Here is a 25,451-nt window from a genome sequence, read left to right as displayed (position 1 = left end):
GTTATTAGACTGTCTTACCCCCTTACTGTCTGGGATGTTAATAGACTGTCTTACCCCCTTACTGTCTGTATGTTAATAGACTGTCTTATCCCCTTACTGTCTATGTTAATAGACTGTCTTACCCCCTTACTGTCTGGATGTTATTAGACTGTCTTACCCCCTTACTGTCTGGATGTTAATAGACTGTCTTACCCCCTTACTGTCTGGATGTTAATAGACTGTCTTACCCCCTTACTGTCTGGATGTTAATAGACTGTCTTACCCCCTTACTGTCTGGATGTTAATAGACTGTCTTACCTCCTTACTGTCTGGATGTTATTAGACTGTCTTACCCCCTTACTGTCTGGATGTTAATAGACTGTCTTACCCCCTTACTGTCTGGATGTTAATAGACTGTCTTACCCCCTTACTGTCTGTTATGTTAATAGACTGTCTTACCCCCTACTGTCTGGATGTTATTAGACTGTCTTACCCCCTTACTGTCTGGATGTTAATAGACTGTCTTAATCCCTTACTGTCTGGATGTTAATAGACTGTCTTACCCCCTTACTGTCTGGATGTTAATAGACTGTCTAATCCCTTACTGTCTGTATGTTAATAGACTGTCTTACCCCCTTACTGTCTGGATGTTAATAGACTGTCTAATCCCTTACTGTCTGTATGTTAATAGACTGTCTTACCCCCTTACTGTCTGGATGTTAATAGACTGTCTAATCCCTTACTGTCTGTATGTTAATAGACTGTCTAATCCCCTTACTGTCTGGATGTTAATAGACTGTCTTACCCCCTTACTGTCTGGATGTTAATAGACTGTCTTACCCCCTTACTGTCTGGATGTTATTAGACTGTCTAATCCCTTACTGTCTGGATGTTATTAGACTGTCTTACCCCCTTACTGTCTGGATGTTAATATACTGCTTACCCCCTTACTGTCTGTATGTTAATAGACTGTCTTACCCCCTTACTGTCTGGATGTAATAGACTGTCTAATCCCTTACTGTCTGTATGTTAATAGACTGTCTTACCCCCTTACTGTCTGGATGTTAATAGACTGTCTAATCCCTTACTGTCTGTATGTTAATAGACTGTCTAATCCCCTTACTGTCTGGATGTTAATAGACTGTCTTACCCCCTTACTGTCTGGATGTTAATAGACTGTCTTACCCCCTTACTGTCTGGATGTTAATAGACTGTCTTACCCCCTTACTGTCTGGATGTTAATAGACTGTCTTACCCCCTTACTGTCTGGATGTTAATAGACTGTCTTACCCCCTTACTGTCTGGATGTTATTAGACTGTCTTACCCCCTTACTGTCTGGATGTTAATAGACTGTCTTACCCCCTTACTGTCTGGATGTTAATAGACTGTCTTACCTCCTTACTGTCTGGATGTTATTAGACTGTCTAATCCCTTACTGTCTGGATGTTAATAGACTGTCTTACCCCCTTACTGTCTGGATGTTATTAGACTGTCTTACCCCCTTACTGTCTGGATGTTAATAGACTGTCTAATCCCTTACTGTCTGGATGTTAATAGACTGTCTTACCCCCTTACTGTCTGGATGTTAATAGACTGTCTTACCCCCTTACTGTCTGTATGTTAATAGACTGTCTTACCCCCTACTGTCTGGATGTTATTAGACTGTCTTACCCCCTTACTGTCTGGATGTTAATAGACTGTCTAATCCCTTACTGTCTGGATGTTAATAGACTGTCTTACCCCCTTACTGTCTGGATGTTAATAGACTGTCTAATCCCTTACTGTCTGTATGTTAATAGACTGTCTTACCCCCTTACTGTCTGGATGTTAATAGACTGTCTAATCCCTTACTGTCTGTATGTTAATAGACTGTCTTACCCCCTTACTGTCTGGATGTTAATAGACTGTCTAATCCCTTACTGTCTGTATGTTAATAGACTGTCTAATCCCCTTACTGTCTGGATGTTAATAGACTGTCTTACCCCCTTACTGTCTGGATGTTAATAGACTGTCTTACCCCCTTACTGTCTGGATGTTAATAGACTGTCTTACCCCCTTACTGTCTGGATGTTAATAGACTGTCTTACCCCCTTACTGTCTGGATGTTAATAGACTGTCTTACCCCCTTACTGTCTGGATGTTAATAGACTGTCTTACCCCCTTACTGTCTGGATGTTATTAGACTGTCTTACCCCCTTACTGTCTGGATGTTAATAGACTGTCTTACCCCCTTACTGTCTGGATGTTAATAGACTGTCTTACCTCCTTACTGTCTGGATGTTATTAGACTGTCTAATCCCTTACTGTCTGGATGTTAATAGACTGTCTTACCCCCTTACTGTCTGGATGTTATTAGACTGTCTTACCCCCTTACTGTCTGGATGTTAATAGACTGTCTAATCCCTTACTGTCTGGATGTTAATAGACTGTCTTACCCCCTTACTGTCTGGATGTTAATAGACTGTCTAATCCCTTACTGTCTGTATGTTAATAGACTGTCTTACCCCCTTACTGTCTGGATGTTAATAGACTGTCTAATCCCTTACTGTCTGTATGTTAATAGACTGTCTTACCCCCTTACTGTCTGGATGTTAATAGACTGTCTAATCCCTTACTGTCTGTATGTTAATAGACTGTCTAATCCCCTTACTGTCTGGATGTTAATAGACTGTCTTACCCCCTTACTGTCTGGATGTTAATAGACTGTCTTACCCCCTTACTGTCTGGATGTTATTAGACTGTCTAATCCCTTACTGTCTGGATGTTATTAGACTGTCTTACCCCCTTACTGTCTGGATGTTAATAGACTGTCTTACCCCCTTACTGTCTGTATGTTAATAGACTGTCTTACCCCCTTACTGTCTGGATGTTAATAGACTGTCTAATCCCTTACTGTCTGTATGTTAATAGACTGTCTTACCCCCTTACTGTCTGGATGTTAATAGACTGTCTAATCCCTTACTGTCTGTATGTTAATAGACTGTCTAATCCCCTTACTGTCTGGATGTTAATAGACTGTCTTACCCCCTTACTGTCTGGATGTTAATAGACTGTCTTACACCCTTACTGTCTGGATGTTAATAGACTGTCTAATCCCTTACTGTCTGTATGTTAATAGACTGTCTTACCCCCTTACTGTCTGGATGTTAATAGACTGTCTAATCCCTTACTGTCTGTATGTTAATAGACTGTCTTACCCCCTTACTGTCTGGATGTTAATAGACTGTCTAATCCCTTACTGTCTGTATGTTAATAGACTGTCTAATCCCCTTACTGTCTGGATGTTAATAGACTGTCTTACCCCCTTACTGTCTGGATGTTAATAGACTGTCTTACCCCCTTACTGTCTGGATGTTAATAGACTGTCTTACCCCCTTACTGTCTGGATGTTAATAGACTGTCTTACCCCCTTACTGTCTGGATGTTAATAGACTGTCTTACCCCCTTACTGTCTGGATGTTAATAGACTGTCTTACCCCCTTACTGTCTGGATGTTATTAGACTGTCTTACCCCCTTACTGTCTGGATGTTAATAGACTGTCTTACCCCCTTACTGTCTGGATGTTAATAGACTGTCTTACCTCCTTACTGTCTGGATGTTATTAGACTGTCTAATCCCTTACTGTCTGGATGTTAATAGACTGTCTTACCCCCTTACTGTCTGGATGTTATTAGACTGTCTTACCCCCTTACTGTCTGGATGTTAATAGACTGTCTAATCCCTTACTGTCTGGATGTTAATAGACTGTCTTACCCCCTTACTGTCTGGATGTTAATAGACTGTCTTACCCCCTTACTGTCTGTATGTTAATAGACTGTCTTACCCCCTACTGTCTGGATGTTATTAGACTGTCTTACCCCCTTACTGTCTGGATGTTAATAGACTGTCTAATCCCTTACTGTCTGGATGTTAATAGACTGTCTTACCCCCTTACTGTCTGGATGTTAATAGACTGTCTAATCCCTTACTGTCTGTATGTTAATAGACTGTCTTACCCCCTTACTGTCTGGATGTTAATAGACTGTCTAATCCCTTACTGTCTGTATGTTAATAGACTGTCTTACCCCCTTACTGTCTGGATGTTAATAGACTGTCTAATCCCTTACTGTCTGTATGTTAATAGACTGTCTAATCCCCTTACTGTCTGGATGTTAATAGACTGTCTTACCCCCTTACTGTCTGGATGTTAATAGACTGTCTTACCCCCTTACTGTCTGGATGTTATTAGACTGTCTAATCCCTTACTGTCTGGATGTTATTAGACTGTCTTACCCCCTTACTGTCTGGATGTTAATAGACTGTCTTACACCCTTACTGTCTGGATGTTAATAGACTGTCTAATCCCTTACTGTCTGGATGTTAATAGACTGTCTAATCCCTTACTGTCTGTATGTTAATAGACTGTCTTACCCCCTTACTGTCTGGATGTTAATAGACTGTCTAATCCCTTACTGTCTGTATGTTAATAGACTGTCTAATCCCCTTACTGTCTGGATGTTAATAGACTGTCTTACCCCCTTACTGTCTGGATGTTAATAGACTGTCTTACACCCTTACTGTCTGGATGTTAATAGACTGTCTTACCCCCTTACTGTCTGGATGTTAATATACTGTCTTACCCCCTTACTGTCTGGATGTTAATAGACTGTCTTACCCCCTTACTGTCTGGATGTTATTAGACTGTCTTACCCCCTTACTGTCTGGATGTTAATAGACTGTCTTACCCCCTTACTGTCTGGATGTTAATAGACTGTCTTACCTCCTTACTGTCTGGATGTTATTAGACTGTCTAATCCCTTACTGTCTGGATGTTAATAGACTGTCTTACCCCCTTACTGTCTGGATGTTATTAGACTGTCTTACCCCCTTACTGTCTGGATGTTAATAGACTGTCTAATCCCTTACTGTCTGGATGTTAATAGACTGTCTTACCCCCTTACTGTCTGGATGTTAATAGACTGTCTTACCCCCTTACTGGCTGGATGTTAATAGACTGTCTTACCCCCTTACTGTCTGGATGTTATTAGACTGTCTTACCCCCTTACTGTCTGTATGTTAATAGACTGTTTTACCCCCTACTGTCTGGATGTTATTAGACTGTCTTACCCCCTTACTGTCTGGATGTTAATAGACTGTCTTACCCCCTTACTGTCTGTATGTTAATAGACTGTCTTACCCCCTTACTGTCTGGATGTTAATAGACTGTCTAATCCCTTACTGTCTGTATGTTAATAGACTGTCTTACCCCCTTACTGTCTGGATGTTAATAGACTGTCTAATCCCTTACTGTCTGTATGTTAATAGACTGTCTAATCCCCTTACTGTCTGGATGTTAATAGACTGTCTTACCCCCTTACTGTCTGGATGTTAATAGACTGTCTTACCCCCTTACTGTCTGGATGTTTATAGACTGTCTTACCCCCTTACTGTCTGGATGTTAATAGACTGTCTTACCCCCTTACTGTCTGGATGTTAATAGACTGTCTTACCCCCTTACTGTCTGGATGTTAATAGACTGTCTTACCCCCTTACTGTCTGGATGTTATTAGACTGTCTTACCCCCTTACTGTCTGGATGTTAATAGACTGTGTTACCCCCTTACTGTCTGGATGTTAATAGACTGTCTTACCTCCTTACTGTCTGGATGTTATTAGACTGTCTAATCCCTTACTGTCTGGATGTTAATAGACTGTCTTACCCCCTTACTGTCTGGATGTTATTAGACTGTCTTACCCCCGTACTGTCTGGATGTTAATAGACTGTCTAATCCCTTACTGTCTGGATGTTAATAGACTGTCTAATCCCCTTACTGTCTGGATGTTATTAGACTGTCTAATCCCCTTACTGTCTGGATGTTATTAGACTGTCTAATCCCTTACTTTCTGGATGTTAATAGACTGTCTTACCCCCTTACTGTCTGGATGTTATTAGACTGTCTAATCCCTTACTGTCTGGATGTTAATAGACTGTCTAATCCCTTACTGTCTGGATGTTAATAGACTGTCTTACCCCCTTACTGTCTGGATGGTATTAGACTGTCTAATCCCCTTACTGTCTGTATGTTAATAGACTGTCTTACCCCCTTACTGTCTGGATGTTAATAGACTGTCTAATCCCCTTACTGTCCGGATGTTAATAGACTGTCTAATCCCCTTACTGTCTGGATGTTATTAGACTGTCTAATCCCTTACTGTCTGGATGTTAATAGACTGTCTAACCCCTTACTGTCTGGATGTTAATAGACTGTCTTACCCCCTTACTGTCTAATCCCTTACTGTCTGGATGGTAATAGACTGTCTTACCCCCTTACTGTCTGGATGTTATTAGACTGTCTTACCCCCTTACTGTCTGGATGTTAATAGACTGTCTAATCCCTTACTGTCTGGATGTTAATAGACTGTCTAATCCCCTTACTGTCTGGATGTTATTAGACTGTCTAATCCCCTTACTGTCTGGATGTTATTAGACTGTCTAATCCCTTACTGTCTGGATGTTAACAGACTGTCTAATCCCCTTACTGTCCGGATGTTATTAGACTGTCTAATCCCTTACTGTCTGGATGTTAATAGACTGTCTTACCCCCTTACTGTCTGTATGTTAATAGACTGTCTTACCCCCTTACTGTCTGGATGTTATGACTGTCTTACCCCCTTACTGTCTGGATGTTAATAGACTGTCTTACCCCCTTACTGTCTGTATGTTAATAGACTGTCTTACCCCCTTACTGTCTGGATGTTAATAGACTGTCTTACCCCCTTACTGTCTGGATGTTAATAGACTGTCTTACCCCCTTACTGTCTGGATGGTAATAGACTGTCTTACCTCCTTACTGTCTGGATGTTAATAGACTGTATTACCACCTTACTGTCTGGATGTTATTAGACTGTCTTACCCCCTTACTGTCTGGATGTTAATAGACTGTCTTACCCCCTTACTGTCTGGATGTTATTAGACTGTCTTACCCCTTACTGTCTGGATGTTATTGGACTGTCTTACCCCCTTACTGTCTGTATGTTAATAGACTGTCTTACCCCCTTACTGTCTGGATGTTATTAGACTGTCTTACCCCCTTACTGTCTGGATGTTAATAGACTGTCTTACCCCCTTACTGTCTGGATGTTAATAGACTGTCTTACCCCCTTACTGTCTGGATGTTATTAGACTGTCTTACCCCCTTACTGTCTGGATGTTAATAGACTGTCTAATCCCCTTACTGTCTGGATGTTAATAGACTGTCTAATCCCCTTACTGTCTGGATGTTAATAGACTGTCTTACCCCCTTACTGTCTGGATGTTAATAGACTGTCTTACCCCCTTACTGTCTGGATGTTAATAGCTTGTCTTACCCCCTTACTGTCTGGATGTTAATAGACTGTCTTACCCCCTTACTGTCTGGATGTTAATAGACTGTCTTACCCCCTTACTGTCTGGATGTTAATAGACTGTCTTACCCCCTTACTGTCTGGATGTTATTAGACTGTCTAATCCCTTACTGTCTGGATGTTAATAGACTGTCTAATCCCCTTACTGTCTGGATGTTATTAGACTGTCTAATCCCCTTACTGTCTGGATGTTATTAGACTGTCTAATCCCTTACTGTCTGGATGTTAATAGACTGTCTTACCCCCTTACTGTCTGGATGTTATTAGACTGTCTAATCCCTTACTGTCTGGATGTTAATAGACTGTCTAATCCCTTACTGTCTGGATGTTAATAGACTGTCTTACCCCCTTACTGTCTGGATGGTATTAGACTGTCTAATCCCCTTACTGTCTGTATGTTAATAGACTGTCTTACCCCCTTACTGTCTGGATGTTAATAGACTGTCTAATCCCCTTACTGTCCGGATGTTAATAGACTGTCTAATCCCCTTACTGTCTGGATGTTATTAGACTGTCTAATCCCTTACTGTCTGGATGTTAATAGACTGTCTAACCCCTTACTGTCTGGATGTTAATAGACTGTCTTACCCCCTTACTGTCTAATCCCTTACTGTCTGGATGGTAATAGACTGTCTTACCCCCTTACTGTCTGGATGTTATTAGACTGTCTTACCCCCTTACTGTCTGGATGTTAATAGACTGTCTAATCCCTTACTGTCTGGATGTTAATAGACTGTCTAATCCCCTTACTGTCTGGATGTTATTAGACTGTCTAATCCCCTTACTGTCTGGATGTTATTAGACTGTCTAATCCCTTACTGTCTGGATGTTAACAGACTGTCTAATCCCCTTACTGTCCGGATGTTATTAGACTGTCTAATCCCTTACTGTCTGGATGTTAATAGACTGTCTTACCCCCTTACTGTCTGTATGTTAATAGACTGTCTTACCCCCTTACTGTCTGGATGTTATTAGACTGTCTTACCCCCTTACTGTCTGGATGTTAATAGACTGTCTTACCCCCTTACTGTCTGTATGTTAATAGACTGTCTTACCCCCTTACTGTCTGGATGTTAATAGACTGTCTTACCCCCTTACTGTCTGGATGTTAATAGACTGTCTTACCCCCTTACTGTCTGGATGGTAATAGACTGTCTTACCTCCTTACTGTCTGGATGTTAATAGACTGTATTACCACCTTACTGTCTGGATGTTATTAGACTGTCTTACCCCCTTACTGTCTGGATGTTAATATACTGTCTTACCCCCTTACTGTCTGGATGTTATTAGACTGTCTTACCCCTTACTGTCTGGATGTTATTGGACTGTCTTACCCCCTTACTGTCTGTATGTTAATAGACTGTCTTACCCCCTTACTGTCTGGATGTTATTAGACTGTCTTACCCCCTTACTGTCTGGATGTTAATAGACTGTCTTACCCCCTTACTGTCTGGATGTTAATAGACTGTCTTACCCCCTTACTGTCTGGATGTTATTAGACTGTCTTACCCCCTTACTGTCTGGATGTTAATAGACTGTCTAATCCCCTTACTGTCTGGATGTTAATAGACTGTCTAATCCCCTTACTGTCTGGATGTTAATAGACTGTCTTACCCCCTTACTGTCTGGATGTTAATAGACTGTCTTACCCCCTTACTGTCTGGATGTTAATAGCTTGTCTTACCCCCTTACTGTCTGGATGTTAATAGACTGTCTTACCCCCTTACTGTCTGGATGTTAATAGACTGTCTTACCCCCTTACTGTCTGGATGTTAATAGACTGTCTTACCCCCTTACTGTCTGGATGTTATTAGACTGTCTAATCCCTTACTGTCTGGATGTTATTAGACTGTCTAATCCCTTACTGTCTGGATGTTAATAGACTGTCTTACCCCCTTACTGTCTGGATGTTATTAGACTGTCTAATCCCTTACTGTCTGGATGTTATTAGACTGTCTTACCCCCTTACTGTCTGGATGTTTTTAGACTGTCTAATCCCTTACTGTCTGGATGTTATTAGACTGTCTAATCCCTTACTGTCTGGATGTTAATAGACTGTCTTACCCCCTTACTGTCTGTATGTTAATAGACTGTCTAATCCCTTACTGTCTGGATGTTAATAGACTGTCTTACCCCCTTACTGTCTGGATGTTAATAGACTGTCTAATCCCTTACTGTCTGTATGTTAGACTGTCTTACCCCCTTACTGTCTGGATGTTAATAGACTGTCTTACCCCCTTACTGTCTGGATGTTATTAGACTGTCTTACCCCCTTACTGTCTGGATGTTAATAGACTGTCTTACCCCCTTACTGTCTGGATGTTAATAGACTGTCTTACCCCCTTACTGTCTGGATGTTAATAGACTGTCTTACCCCCTTACTGTCTGGATGTTAATAGACTGTCTTACCCCCTTACTGTCTGGATGTTAATAGACTGTCTTACCCCCTTACTGTCTGGATGTTATTAGACTGTCTTACCCCCTTACTGTCTGGATGTTAATAGACTGTCTTACCCCCTTACTGTCTGGATGTTAATAGACTGTCTTACCCCCTTACTGTCTGGATGTTAATAGACTGTCTTACCCCCTTACTGTCTGGATGTTATTAGACTGTCTAATCCCTTACTGTCTGTATGTTAATAGCCTGTCTTACCCCCTTACTGGCTGGATGTTAATAGACTGTCTTACCCCCTTACTGTCTGGATGTTAATAGACTGTCTTACCCCCTTACTGTCTGGATGTTAATAGACTGTCTTACCCCCTTACTGGCTGGATGTTATTAGACTGTCTTACCCCCTTACTGTCTGGATGTTAATAGACTGTCTTACCCCCTTACTGTCTGGATGTTAATAGACTGTCTTACCCCCTTACTGTCTGGATGTTAATAGACTGTCTAATCCCCTTACTGTCTGGATGTTAATAGACTGTCTTACCCCCTTACTGTCTGGATGTTAATAGACTGTCTAATCCCTTACTGTCTGGATGTTAATAGACTGTCTTACCCCCTTACTGTCTGGATGTTAATAGACTGTCTTACCCAATTACTGTCTGTATGTAATTAGACTGTCCTACTCCCTTACTGTCTGGATGTTAATAGACTGTCTTACCCCCTTACTGTCTGGATGTTAATAGACTGTCTTACCTCCTTACTGTCTGGATGTTAATAGACTGTCTTACCCCCTTACTGTCTGGATGTTAATAGACTGTCTTACCCCCTTACTGTCTGTATATTAATAGACTGTCTAACCCCCTTACTGTCTGGATGTTAATAGACTGTCTTACCCCCTTACTGTCTGGATGTTAATAGACTGTCTAATCCCTTACTGTCTGGATGTTATTAGACTGTCTAATCCCTTACTGTCTGGATGTTAATAGACTGTCTTACCCCCTTACTGTCTGGATGTTAATAGACTGTCTTACCCCCTTACTGTCTGGATGTTAATAGACTGTCTAATCCCTTACTGTCTGGATGTTATTAGACTGTCTAATCCCTTACTGTCTGGATGTTAATAGACTGTCTTACCCCCTTACTGTCTGGATGTTAATAGACTGTCTTACCCCCTTACTGTCTGGATGTTAATAGACTGTCTTACCCCCTTACTGTCTGGATGTTAATAGACTGTCTTACCCCTTACTGTCTGGATGTTAATAGACTGTCTTACCCCCTTACTGTCTGTATGTTAATAGACTGTCTTACCCCCTTACTGTCTGGATGTTAATAGACTGTCTTACCCCTTACTGTCTGGATGTTAATAGACTGTCTTACTCCCTTACTGTCTGGATGTTAATAGACTGTCTTACCCCTTACTGTCTATGTTAATAGACTGTCTTACCCCTTACTGTCTATGTTAATAGACTGTCTTACCCCTTACTGTCTATGTTAATAGACTGTCTTACCCCTTACTGTCTATGTTAATAGACTGTCTTACCCCCTTACTGTCTATGTTAATAGACTGTCTTACCCCTTACTGTCTATGTTAATAGACTGTCTTACCCCCTTACTGTCTATGTTAATAGACTGTCTTACCCCCTTACTGTCTGGATGTTAATAGACTGTCTTACCCCCTTACTGTCTGGATGTTAATAGACTGTCTTACCCCCTTACTGTCTGGATGTTAATAGACTGTCTTACCCCTTACTGTCTGGATGTTAATAGACTGTCTTACTCCCTTACTGTCTGGATGTTAATAGACTGTCTTACCCCCTTACTGTCTGGATGTTAATAGACTGTCTTACCCCCTTACTGTCTGGATGTTAATAGAGTGTCTAATCCCTTACTGTCTGGATGTTATTAGACTGTCTAATCCCTTACTGTCTGGATGTTAATAGACTGTCTTACCCCCTTACTGGCTGGATGTTAATAGACTGTCTAATCCCTTACTGTCTGTATGTTAATAGACTGTCTTACCCCCTTACTGTCTGGATGTTAATAGACTGACTTACCCCTTACTGTCTGGATGTTAATAGACTGTCTTACCCCCTTACTGTCTGTATGTTAATAGACTGTCTTACCCCCTTACTGTCTGGATGTTAATAGACTGTCTTACCCCTTACTGTCTGGATGTTAATAGACTGTCTTACTCCCTTACTGTCTGGATGTTAATAGACTGTCTTACCCCTTACTGTCTATGTTAATAGACTGTCTTACCCCTTACTGTCTATGTTAATAGACTGTCTTACCCCTTACTGTCTATGTTAATAGACTGTCTTACCCCTTACTGTCTATGTTAATAGACTGTCTTACCCCCTTACTGTCTATGTTAATAGACTGTCTTACCCCCTTACTGTCTGGATGTTAATAGACTGTCTAATCCCCTTACTGTCTGGATGTTAATAGACTGTCTTACCCCTTACTGTCTGTATGTTAATAGACTGTCTTACCCCGATGCACTTGCAGACCTCCAGCATAATGTTGCCTTTAGGAGCAGTCTTGTTGTACATGCCACTGCCAACGATGAACACGACTGTGGAAACACAGAGAGACATCCACCTCTGGTAACTAAACAGAGAGTCATAGATGAGATACAGTGGACAGACAGACAGAGTTCAGATCAATACTGATGAATGTTAGGAAGGAAGCAACTCCATGAAGTGTAAACGAGGTCAGGGTTAGGAAACGAGGGTAACAGAACTCACTGAGAGCCACCACCATCAGGGCTGCCGGGACGCCGAAGGCCAGAGGATAGCACTTCTGTTGAGAGTGGATACCACACTCCTGGCCTGGCGGAGGGGACACACACATGGTGTTGGGTTATTGTGGTATTGGATGTAGAAACTGTCCATATTCCACAGGCATAATGATAGTAGTGTAAAGGCTGACCAGGTTAATGTTAGTTTAGGGTTAGTAATGTAAAGGCTGACCAGGTTAATGTTAGTTTAGGGTTAGTAATGTAAAGGCTGACCAGGTTAATGTTAGTTTAGGGTTAGTAATGTAAAGGCTGACCAGGTTAATGTTAGTTTAGGGTTAGTAATGTAAAGGCTGACCAGGTTAATGTTAGTTTAGGGTTAGTAATGTAAAGGCTGACCAGGTTAATGTTAGTTTAGGGTTAGTAGTGTAAAGGCTGACCAGGTTAATGTTAGTTTAGGGTTAGTAATGTAAAGGCTGACCAGGTTAATGTTAGTTTAGGGTTAGTAATGTAAAGGCTGACCAGGTTAATGTTAGTTTAGGGTTAGTAATGTAAAGGCTGACCAGGTTAATGTTAGTTTAGGGTTAGTAATGTAAAGGCTGACCAGGTTAATGTTAGTTTAGGGTTAGTAATGTAAAGGCTGACCAGGTTAATGTTAGTTTAGGGTTAGTAATGTAAAGGCTGACCAGGTTAATGTTAGTTTAGGGTTAGTAGTGTAAAGGCTGACCAGGTTAATGTTAGTTTAGGGTTAGTAATGTAAAGGCTGACCAGGTTAATGTTAGTTTAGGGTTAGTAGTGTAAAGGCTGACCAGGTTAATGTTAGTTTAGGGTTAGTAATGTAAAGGCTGACCAGGTTAATGTTAGTTTAGGGTTAGTAATGTAAAGGCTGACCAGGTTAATGTTAGTTTAGGGTTAGTAATGTAAAGGCTGACCAGGTTAATGTTAGTTTAGGGTTAGTAATGTAAAGGCTGACCAGGTTAATGTTAGTTTAGGGTTAGTAATGTAAAGGCTGACCAGGTTAATGTTAGTTTAGGGTTAGTAATGTAAAGGCTGACCAGGTTAATGTTAGTTTAGGGTTAGTAATGTAAAGGCTGACCAGGTTAATGTTAGTTTAGGGTTAGTAATGTAAAGGCTGACCAGGTTAATGTTAGTTTAGGGTTAGTAATGTAAAGGCTGACCAGGTTAATGTTAGTTTAGGGTTAGTAATGTAAAGGCTGACCAGGTTAATGTTAGTTTAGGGTTAGTAATGTAAAGGCTGACCAGGTTAATGTTAGTTTAGGGTTAGTAATGTAAAGGCTGACCAGGTTAATGTTAGTTTAGGGTTAGTAGTGTAAAGGCTGACCAGGTTAATGTTAGTTTAGGGTTAGTAATGTAAAGGCTGACCAGGTTAATGTTAGTTTAGGGTTAGTAATGTAAAGGCTGACCAGGTTAATGTTAGTTTAGGGTTAGTAATGTAAAGGCTGACCAGGTTAATGTTAGTTTAGGGTTAGTAATGTAAAGGCTGACCAGGTTAATGTTAGTTTAGGGTTAGTAATGTAAAGGCTGACCAGGTTAATGTTAGTTTAGGGTTAGTAATGTAAAGGCTGACCAGGTTAATGTTAGTTTAGGGTTAGTAATGTAAAGGCTGACCAGGTTAATGTTAGTTTAGGGTTAGTAATGTAAAGGCTGACCAGGTTAATGTTAGTTTAGGGTTAGTAATGTAAAGGCTGACCAGGTTAATGTTAGTTTAGGGTTAGTAATGTAAAGGCTGACCAGGTTAATGTTAGTTTAGGGTTAGTAATGTAAAGGCTGACCAGGTTCATGTTAGTTTAGGGTTAGTAATGTAAAGGCTGACCAGGTTAATGTTAGTTTAGGGTTAGTAATGTAAAGGCTGACCAGGTTAATGTTAGTTTAGGGTTAGTAATGTAAAGGCTGACCAGGTTAATGTTAGTTTAGGGTTAGTAATGTAAAGGCTGACCAGGTTAATGTTAGTTTAGGGTTAGTAATGTAAAGGCTGACCAGGTTAATGTTAGTTTAGGGTTAGGTTATCGTCGTACCTCTGAGGATGGGTGTAATGACGGTGGACAGGAGACTACCAGCATTGATTGACAGGTAGAAGATGGAGAAGAATGTGCTCCTCTGTTTCTCCTGGAGAACGCATGGACAGGAGGACAGGTTCAGAGGACAGGAGGACAGGAGACATGGACAGGAGAACAGGGTTAGAACAGGAGACATGGACAGGAGGACAGGTTCAGAGGACAGGTTTAGAACAGGAGACATGGACAGGAGGACAGGTTCAGAGGACAGGTTTAGAACAGGAGACATGGACAGGAGAACAGGGTTAGAACAGGAGACATGGACAGGAGAACAGGTTCAGAGGACAGGGTTAGAACAGGAGAACAGGGTTAGAACAGGAGAACAGGGTTGGAACAGGAGAACAGGGTTGGAACAGGAGAACAGGGTTAGAACAGGAGAACAGGGTTGGAACAGGAGAACAGGGTTAGAACATGAGAACAGGGTTAGAACAGGAGAACAAGGTTGGAACAGGGTTAGAACAGGAGAACAGGGTTGGAACAGGAGAACAGGGTTAGAACAGGAGACATGGACAGGAGAACAGGTTCAGAGGACAGGGTTAGAACAGGAGAACAGGGTTAGAACAGGAGAACAGGGTTGGAACAGGAGAACAGGGTTGGAATAGGAGAACAGGGTTAGAACAGGAGAACAGGGTTGGAACAGGAGAACAGGGTTAGAACATGAGAACAGGGTTAGAACAGGAGAACAAGGTTGGAACAGGGTTAGAACAGGAGAACAGGGTTGGAACAGGAGAACAGGGTTAGAACAGGAGAACAGGGTTGGAACAGGAGAACAGGGTTAGAACAGGAGAACAGGGTTGGAACAGGAGAACAGGGTTAGAACAGGAGAACAGGGTTAGAACAGGAGAACAGGGTTGGAACAGGGTTAGAACAGGAGAACAGGGTTAGAACAGGAGAACAGGGTTAGAACAGGAGAACAGGGTTGGAACAGGAGAACAGGGTTAGAACAGGAGAACAGGAGAACAGGGTTGGAACAGGAGAACAGGGTTAGAACAGGAGAACAGGAGAACAGGGTTGGAACAGGAGAACAGGGTTGGAACAGGAGAACAGGGTTAGAACAGGAGAACAGGGTTGGAACAGGAGAACAGGGTTGGAACAGGAGAACATGGTTAGAGGTGGTGTTACCAGGAGGCGGGTCTAGAGAGCTAGCTTGCTATATAGCCTGCAAACATCTGACCTTCACACTGGTGTCTAACCACAGCCGGACCTTCCCACTTGTGTCTAACCACAGCCGGCTCAATAGTAACAGTAATAGTGATAGTAGGAGGAGCAGCAGCATCTATCTGCTGGAGATTCACCCACATCAGCAACATGATGCACTATAACCCTAAATGCCCTCCCAGCGTGTAACCAGGGTTCATCGTTAATAAACAACCAGGTGGAATGTGTTAGATAGATACACCTGCAGCTGCTGGCTCGGCACAGTCAGCACTGATAATGACTGAAGTCACAGTAACAAACCACGCTGATCACTATCTCCAGACGCTGCTTTACAAAATGGCGTCTACACTACTGAGGGTCTACACTACCGTAATGACTGAAGTCACAGTAACAAACCACGCTGATCACTATCTCCAGACGCTGCTTTACAAAATGGCGTCTACACTACTGAGGGTCAGTAGAGACCGACTCTAAAAGGAAGGGCTGTGTGTTGTTTCTAAAATGGCGTCTACACTACTGAGGGTCAGTAGAGACCGACTCTAAAAGGAAGGGCTGTGTGTTGTTTCTAAAATGGCGTCTACACTACTGAGGGTCAGTAGAGACCGACTCTAAAAGGAAGGGCTGTGTGTTGTTTCTAAAATGGCGTCTACACTACTGAGGGTCAGTAGAGACCGACTCTAAAGGAAGGGCTGTGTGTTGTTTCTAAAATGGCGTCTACACTACCGTAATGACGGAGGTCAGTAGACTGTAAAACGGCTGCTCCGCTAGTGTTACCAACCTGGTGGTCTTCAAACTGGTCTCCTCCGAAGGCAGCAACACAGGGTTTGATTCCCCCCGTTCCCAGAGCGATGAGGAACAGGCCAACCATAGACATGGCCCTGAAGGGGAGAGAACAGCACATCACTTAACAGTTCAACTGATGGAACTCATATCATATCAATAAGTTGAGTCAACTTGATCGACTAAGTTTACTAACTCTAATCTTTTTACAATGCTGTACTGTACCCTGTGATCTAGGCTTATGTAGGATGTTGTGTTTAGGGAGAACAACAGATGAACTCACACATGGAAGGTCATGTTGTCAGGGGTCCCGTCCATGTCTGAGTCTGTGATGTCGTGTATAGCGCTTACTGCCATGACAACCTGTCCCACTGTATAGACAATGGATAAATAGACAATAGTCCTGGAAAGAGAGAGAGAGAAAGAGAGAGAGAGCGAGAGAGACAGAGAGAGAGACAGAGAGAGAGACAGAGAGAGAGAGAGAGAGAGAGAGAGAGAGAGAGAGAGAGAGAGAGAGAGAGAGAGAGAGAGAGAGAGAAATTAAAAGAGAGGGGAGTGATGGAGGGAGAGAGAGAGAGAGAGAGAGAGAGAGAGAGAGAGAGAGAGAGAGACAGAGAGAGAGAGACAGAGAGCGAGAGAGAGCGAGAGAGAGAAATTAAAAGAGAGGGGAGTGAGAGAAAGAGAGAGAGGGAGAGCGGATAGAGAGAGAAAGAGAGAGAGGGAGAGGGGAGAGAGAGAGAAAGAGAGGGGAGAAAGTGAGGGGGAGAAAGAGAAAGAGAGGGGGGAGAGGGAGGGAGAGAGAGAGAAATTAAAAGAGAGGGGAGCGAGGGAGGGAGAGAGAGAAAGAGAGAGAGAGAGGGGGGAGCGAGGGAGGGGGACAGAGAAAGAGAGAGAGGGGGAGAGCAGGGGAGAGAGAGAGATGAGAGAGAGAGAGAGGAGAGAGAGAGGGTGGGGAGAGGGGGAGAGGGAGGGTGGGGAGAGGGAGGGAGAGTGAGCGAGTGGGGTAGAGAGAGAGGAGAGAGAGAGAGGGTAGAGAGAGATGGAGAGAGCGAAGGAGGGGGGAGAGAAAGAGAGAGAGAGCGAGGGGGGAGAGAGAGAGCGGGAGAGAGAAAGAAAGAGGAGAAAGAAAGAGAGAAAGCGAGAGGGGAGAGCCAGAGAGCAAGAGAGAGAGAGAGAGGAGAGAAAGGGGGGAGAGGGAGAGAGAGCGAGAGAGAGAGAGAAAGAGAGAGAGAGAGAGCGAGAGAGGGGGGGGGAAGGGAGAGAGAGAGGAGGGGGGTAGAAAGAGGAGGGAGAGAAAAACAAATTAAAGGATTTACCAGGAGGGCAGACAACTACAAGCAAGGGAATCCCCAGATATTCTATGGAAGATCTTATGATAAATTGATGTAGTGGGTTTGGACTCACTTGAACTTTCCCAGCCAGGAGTCTGCCACTATGGCCCCCAGTATAGGAGTCAGGTAGCAGAGAGCAACGAAGGTGTGATAGATAGAGGTGGCCAGGTCATCATCCCACTTCAGGAAATACCTAAAGTACAGCACCAACACCGCTAGGGGGAGAACAGAACCACTCAATGTGTCCATCCACAGTTCCAGTCCCTAACATTGGTAAATGCATTGTAACTACCACTGAGTTATTTCAATTCTGTAGTAAACGCTGCTGGCCGTTAACAGAGAGAGGTGTGTTGTGTGACTGCCTCACCTCGCATGCCATAGTAGGAGAAACGTTCACAGAACTCATTGACCACGATGAAGAAAATACTAACAGGATACCCACACACATCCACCTGGACACAGGGGAGAGGAGTGAGAAACAGAGTGATAAACAGTGGAGTGAATAGAGGAGTGATAAACAGTGGAGTGAATAGAGGAGTGATAAACAGTAGAGTGAATAGAGGAGTGATAAACAGTAGAGTGAATAGATGAGTGATAAACAGTGGAGTGAATAGAGGAGTGATAAACAGTGGAGTGAATAGAGGAGTGATAAACAGTGGAGTGAATAGAGGAGTGATAAACAGTGGAGTGAATAGAGGAGTGATAAACAGTGGAGTGAATAGAGGAGTGATAAACAGTGGAGTGAATAGAGGAGTGATAAACAGTGGAGTGAATAGAGGAGTGATAAACAGTGGAGTGAATAGAGGAGTGATAAACAGTGGAGTGAATAGAGGAGTGATAAACAGTAGAGTGAATAGAGGAGTGATAAACAGTGGAGTGAATAGAGGAGTGATAAACAGTAGAGTGAATAGAGGAGTGATAAACAGTGGAGTGAATAGAGGAGTGATAAACAGTGGAGTGAATAGAGGAGTGATAAACAGTGGAGTGAATAGAGGAGTGATAAACAGTGGAGTGAATAGAGGAGTGATAAACAGAATGATAAGCAGTGGAGTGAATAGAGGAGTGATAAACAGTGGAGTGAATAGAGGAGTGATAAACAGTGGAGTGAATAGAGGAGTGATAAACAGTGGAGTGAATAGAGGAGTGATAAACAGTGGAGTGAATAGAGGAGTGATAAACAGTGGAGTGAATAGAGGAGTGATAAACAGTGGAGTGAATAGAGGAGTGATAAACAGTGGAGTGAATAGAGGAGTGATAAACAGTGGAGTGAATAGAGGAGTGATAAACAGTGGAGTGAATAGAGGAGTGATAAACAGTGGAGTGAATAGAGGAGTGATAAACAGTGGAGTGAATAGAGGAGTGATAAACAGTGGAGTGAATAGAGGAGTGATAAACAGTGGAGTGAATAGAGGAGTGATAAACAGTGGAGTGAATAGAGGAGTGATAAACAGTGGAGTGAATAGAGGAGTGATAAACAGTGGAGTGAATAGAGGAGTGATAAACAGAATGATAAACAGTGGAGTGAATAGAGGAGTGATAAACAGAATGATAAACAGTGGAGTGAATAGAGGAGTGATAAACAGTGGAGTGAATAGAGGAGTGATAAACAGAATGATAAACAGTGGAGTGAATAGAGGAGTGATAAACAGAGTGATAAACAGTGGAGTGAATAGAGGAGTGATAAACAGTGGAGTGAATAGAGGAGTGATAAACAGTGGAGTGAATAGAGGAGTGATAAACAGTGGAGTGAATAGAGGAGTGATAAACAGAGTGATAAACAGTGGAGTGAATAGAGGAGTGATAAACAGTGGAGTGAATAGAGGAGTGATAAACAGTGGAGTGAATAGAGGAGTGATAAACAGTGGAGTGAATAGAGGAGTGATAAACAGTGGAGTGAATAGAGGAGTGATAAACAGTAGAGTGAATAGAGGAGTGATAAACAGAATGATAAACAGTGGAGTGAATAGAGGAGTGATAAACAGTGGAGTGAATAGAGGAGTGATAAACAGTGGAGTGAATAGAGGAGTGATAAACAGTGGAGTGAATAGAGGAGTGATAAACAGTGGAGTGAATAGAGGAGTGATAAACAGTGGAGTGAATAGAGGAGTGATAAACAGAATGATAAACAGTGGAGTGAATAGAGGAGTGATAAACAGTGGAGTGAATAGAGGAGTGATAAACAGTGGAGTGAATAGAGGAGTGATAAACAGTGGAGTGAATAGAGGAGTGATAAACAGTGGAGTGAATAGAGGAGTGATAAACAGAATGATAAACAGTGGAGTGAATAGAGGAGTGATAAACAGTAGAGTGAATAGAGGAGTGATAAACAGTGGAGTGAATAGAGGAGTGATAAACAGTGGAGTGAATAGAGGAGTGATAAACAGTGGAGTGAATAGAGGAGTGATAAACAGTGGAGTGAATAGAGGAGTGATAAACAGTGGAGTGAATAGAGGAGTGATAAACAGTGGAGTGAATAGAGGAGTGATAAACAGAATGATAAACAGTGGAGTGAATAGAGGAGTGATAAACAGTGGAGTGAATAGAGGAGTGATAAACAGTGGAGTAAATAGAGGAGTGATAAACAGTGGAGTGAATAGAGGAGTGATAAACAGTGGAGTGAATAGAGGAGTGATAAACGGTAGAGTGAATAGAGGAGTGATAAACAGTGGAGTGAATAGAGGAGTGATAAACAGTGGAGTGAATAGAGGAGTGATAAACAGTGGAGTGAATAGAGGAGTGATAAACAGAATGATAAACAGTGGAGTGAATAGAGGAGTGATAAACAGTGGAGTGAATAGAGGAGTGATAAACAGTGGAGTGAATAGAGGAGTGATAAACAGTGGAGTGAATAGAGGAGTGATAAACAGTGGAGTGAATAGAGGAGTGATAAACAGAATGATAAACAGTGGAGTGAATAGAGGAGTGATAAACAGTGGAGTGAATAGAGGAGTGATAAACAGTGGAGTGAATAGAGGAGTGATAAACAGTGGAGTGAATAGAGGAGTATAAACAGTAGAGTGAATAGAGGAGTGATAAACAGTGGAGTGAATAGAGGAGTGATAAACAGTAGAGTGAATAGAGGAGTGATAAACAGTGGAGTGAATAGAGGAGTGATAAACAGTGGAGTGAATAGAGGAGTGATAAACAGTGGAGTGAATAGAGGAGTGATAAACAGTGGAGTGAATAGAGGAGTGATAAACAGTGGAGTGAATAGAGGAGTGATAAACAGTAGAGTGAATAGAGGAGTGATAAACAGTGGAGTGAATAGAGGAGTGATAAACAGTAGAGTGAATAGAGGAGTGATAAACAGTGGAGTGAATAGAGGAGTGATAAACAGTGGAGTGAACAGAGGAGTGATAAACAGAATGATAAACAGTGGAGTGAATAGAGGAGTGATAAACAGAATGATAAACAGTGGAGTGAATAGAGGAGTGATAAACAGTGGAGTGAATAGAGGAGTGATAAACAGTGGAGTGAATAGAGGAGTGATAAACAGTGGAGTGAATAGAGGAGTGATAAACAGTGGAGTGAATAGAGGAGTGATAAACAGTGGAGTGAATAGAGGAGTGATAAACAGTGGAGTGAATAGAGGAGTGATAAACAGTAGAGTGAATAGAGGAGTGATAAACAGTGGAGTGAATAGAGGAGTGATAAACAGTGGAGTGAATAGAGGAGTGATAAACAGAATGATAAACAGTGGAGTGAATAGAGGAGTGATAAACAGTGGAGTGAATAGAGGAGTGATAAACAGTGGAGTGAATAGAGGAGTGATAAACAGTGGAGTGAATAGAGGAGTGATAAACAGTGGAGTGAATAGAGGAGTGATAAACAGAATGATAAACAGTGGAGTGAATAGAGGAGTGATAAACAGAATGATAAACAGTGGAGTGAATAGAGGAGTGATAAACAGTGGAGTGAATAGAGGAGTGATAAACAGTGGAGTGAATAGAGGAGTGATAAACAGTGGAGTGAATAGAGGAGTGATAAACAGTGGAGTGAATAGAGGAGTGATAAACAGTGGAGTGAATAGAGGAGTGATAAACAGTGGAGTGAATAGAGGAGTGATAAACAGAATGATAAACAGTGGAGTGAATAGATGAGTGATAAACAGTGGAGTGAATAGAGGAGTGATAAACAGTTGAGTGAATAGAGGAGTGATAAACAGTGGAGTGAATAGAGGAGTGATAAACAGTGGAGTGAATAGAGGAGTGATAAACAGTGGAGTGAATAGAGGAGTGATAAACAGAATGATAAACAGTGGAGTGAATAGAGGAGTGATAAACAGTGGAGTGAATAGAGGAGTGATAATTAGAATGATAAACAGTGGAGTGAATAGAGGAGTGATAAACAGAATGATAAACAGTGTAGTGAATAGAGGAGTGATAAACAGTGGAGTGAATAGAGGAGTGATAAACAGTGGAGTGAATAGAGGAGTGATAAACAGTAGAGTGAATAGAGGAGTGATAAACAGTGGAGTGAATAGAGGAGTGATAAACAGTGGAGTGAATAGAGGAGTGATAAACAGTAGAGTGAATAGAGGAGTGATAAACAGTGGAGTGAATAGAGGAGTGATAAACAGTGGAGTGAATAGAGGAGTGATAAACAGTGGATTGAATAGAGGAGTGATAAACAGAATGATAAACAGTGGAGTGAATAGAGGAGTGATAAACAGTGGAGTGAATAGAGGAGTGATAATTAGAATGATAAACAGTGGAGTGAATAGAGGAGTGATAAACAGAATGATAAACAGTGGAGTGAATAGAGGAGTGATAATTAGAATGATAAACAGTGGAGTGAATAGAGGAGTGATAAACAGAATGATAAACAGTGGAGTGAATAGAGGAGTGATAAACAGTGGAGTGAATAGAGGAGTGATAAACAGAATGATAAACAGTGGAGTGAATAGAGGAGTGATAAACAGTGGAGTGAATAGAGGAGTGATAAACAGTGGAGTGAATAGAGGAGTGATAAACAGTGGAGTGAATAGAGGAGTGATAAACAGTGGAGTGAATAGAGGAGTGATAAACAGTGGAGTGAATAGAGGAGTGATAAACAGAATGATAAACAGTGGAGTGAATAGATGAGTGATAAACAGTGGAGTGAATAGAGGAGTGATAAACAGTTGAGTGAATAGAGGAGTGATAAACAGTGGAGTGAATAGAGGAGTGATAAACAGTGGAGTGAATAGAGGAGTGATAAACAGTGGAGTGAATAGAGGAGTGATAAACAGTGGAGTGAATAGAGGAGTGATAAACAGTGGAGTGAATAGAGGAGTGATAAACAGAATGATAAACAGTGGAGTGAATAGAGGAGTGATAAACAGTGGAGTGAATAGAGGAGTGATAATTAGAATGATAAATAGTGGAGTGAATAGAGGAGTGATAAACAGTGGAGTGAATAGAGGAGTGATAAACAGAATGATAAACAGTTGAGTGAATAGAGGAGTGATAAACAGTGGAGTGAATAGAGGAGTGATAAACAGAATGATAAACAGTGGAGTGAATAGAGGAGTGATAAACAGTGGAGTGAATAGAGGAGTGATAATTAGAATGATAAACAGTGGAGTGAATAGAGGAGTGATAAACAGAATGATAAACAGTGGAGTGAATAGAGGAGTGATAATTAGAATGATAAACAGTGGAGTGAATAGAGGAGTGATAAACAGAATGATAAACAGTGGAGTGAATAGAGGAGTGATAAACAGTGGAGTGAATAGAGGAGTGATAAACAGTGGAGTGAATAGAGGAGTGATAAACAGTGGAGTGAATAGAGGAGTGATAAACAGTGGAGTGAATAGAGGAGTGATAAACAGAATGATAAACAGTGAGAATGCACATAAAACTGGACCTTATAATCATGCATGTTGGTACTTACATCAAATGCATCTTTGATTGAAACTGCAAGTTGATGAAAAAAGATAAAGACCTCAGGGAATTAAGAAAGAAAGAAAGAAAGAAAGAAAGAAAGAAAGAAAGAAAGAAAGAAAGAAAGAAAGAAAGAAAGAAAGAAAGAAAGAAAGAAAGAAAGAAAGAAAGAAAGAAAGAAAGAAAGAAAGAAAGAAAGAAAGAAAGAAAGAAAGAAAGAAAGAAAGAAAGAGAGAAAGAAAGAAAGATAGCAGAAAGGCGTGAGGGGTCTGGGTCTTACCTTTCTTTTGGGCTTCTTCACATCCATGTCTTTGTCTGTCAGGGAACAGGTAATCCAGTGTTAGTCACATTTAACATTATAAAGAGTTCAGGACACAATCATAATGATGGTACAGTGTTACACTTATCAGAACGCCAACGAAGAGTGTGGTTGGCAGGTACCACAGCTGCAAAAAATATGTTTGTACAAAGGTGGATTCTGCCTCATCATTTATCAATGCAGCAATGGCTGCTTACATTCAAGGAAATTGGTTGGGGAGTGAATTAAATATATATATATATATATATATATATATATATATATATATATATCATGTATTGTATGAATCATATAAATTGAAATAATACAAAATGTGAAAAAAAGTGAATCATGATACAATCATGCAAATTGACAAAACATCTAATCATTGATACAATGATCCAGATAGATCATAAACATCTCATCAATGATACAATGATCCAAATAGATACATTCTTGAGTATATCAAAATATCATTTTGCATTATATTAGTGGAATTAATAGTTTCAAAATCTTTTATTTTTTTTTAGCAAATTATATTATTATAAATAGCTAATTCTATGAAGATGCATTCAACCGGGACTGAATGCATTTCATATTTATCCTGATTTTATTCTCAATATCAAATTATGAAAGAAAAAAACATGAAGAAATATTCCCAAAGATGCTGTGATCCCCTGGAAGATCATGGAGTCATATCCAATGTCCTGGAACAAGCCAGTGTTCTGCTCCCCTCTCACCCACCTGTCATGGTTCTAGTGTGTTGAGAAGACTCCTAGTCCTCTGTTCAATATCCTTCACCAGGGGAGTCAGGGTTGAAGACAGACAGACAGTCCAGAAGGGTTATGGTTAGTATATCAGGAAGTATCTCACTCTGATCCCGAGGAAGACTCTGCACGGTGCTTTTGTAACCCGTCCCCCGGCAGAGCCCTAACCTCACCTCCCACAATGCCGAGGCTGGACTGTGCCCTGTATTTATGGTGCCGTGTGCCACAACACGAGAGGAGAGGTGGGACAGATGAAAGATGGGGACGGGAGCCAGGGGGGGAGAGGTGGGACAGATGAAAGATGGGGACGGGAGCACGAGAGGAGAGGTGGGACAGATGAAAGATGGGGACGGGAGCCAGGGGGGGAGAGGGGGGACAGATGAAAGATGGGGACGGGAGCCAGGGGGGGAGAGGTGGGACAGATGAAAGATGGGGACGGGAGCCAGGGGGGGAGAGATACAGGTACATTATAAGTACAGAACTATATTGAACAGAATGGGCTGGTGGGATGGAGCTGTCTATCAATAATGACGGTATGACTCAGGGACACCTAGAGGAGAATGAAGAGGGTCATCTCATACAGACAGAGATAGTAGAGAGAGGAGATTATATATATATATAGAGAGAGAGGGAGAGAGAGAGAGAGAGGGAGAGGTGATAAAGGAGTACCTTTAGGGGTGTATACTGTG

General features: G+C 41.6%; 1 protein-coding gene across 1 annotated transcript; it reads right to left on the bottom strand.

Annotated features, from left to right (window-relative positions):
- Positions 1–12,244: 12,244 nt before the first annotated feature.
- On the bottom strand, positions 12,245–24,746 carry LOC311118416 (solute carrier family 15 member 1-like; the record flags this gene model as incomplete). The annotated part of the gene is made up of 9 exons (XM_084193218.1): positions 12,245–12,327; positions 12,500–12,583; positions 14,526–14,616; positions 16,501–16,600; positions 16,786–16,905; positions 17,907–18,048; positions 18,201–18,285; positions 23,978–24,012; positions 24,740–24,746. Coding segments are annotated over 9 exons (747 nt in total), but the record flags the coding sequence as incomplete, so codon positions are not given.
- Between the last annotated feature and the right edge of the window lie 705 nt (positions 24,747–25,451).

Source organism: Coregonus lavaretus (assembly GCF_964263955.1).
Source record: "Coregonus lavaretus genome assembly, contig: HAP1_SCAFFOLD_3772, whole genome shotgun sequence".
Lineage (NCBI taxonomy): Eukaryota > Metazoa > Chordata > Actinopteri > Salmoniformes > Salmonidae > Coregonus > Coregonus lavaretus.
Note: the sequence above shows the minus strand (reverse complement) of the source record. Positions and strands in the feature narration are given on the sequence as shown.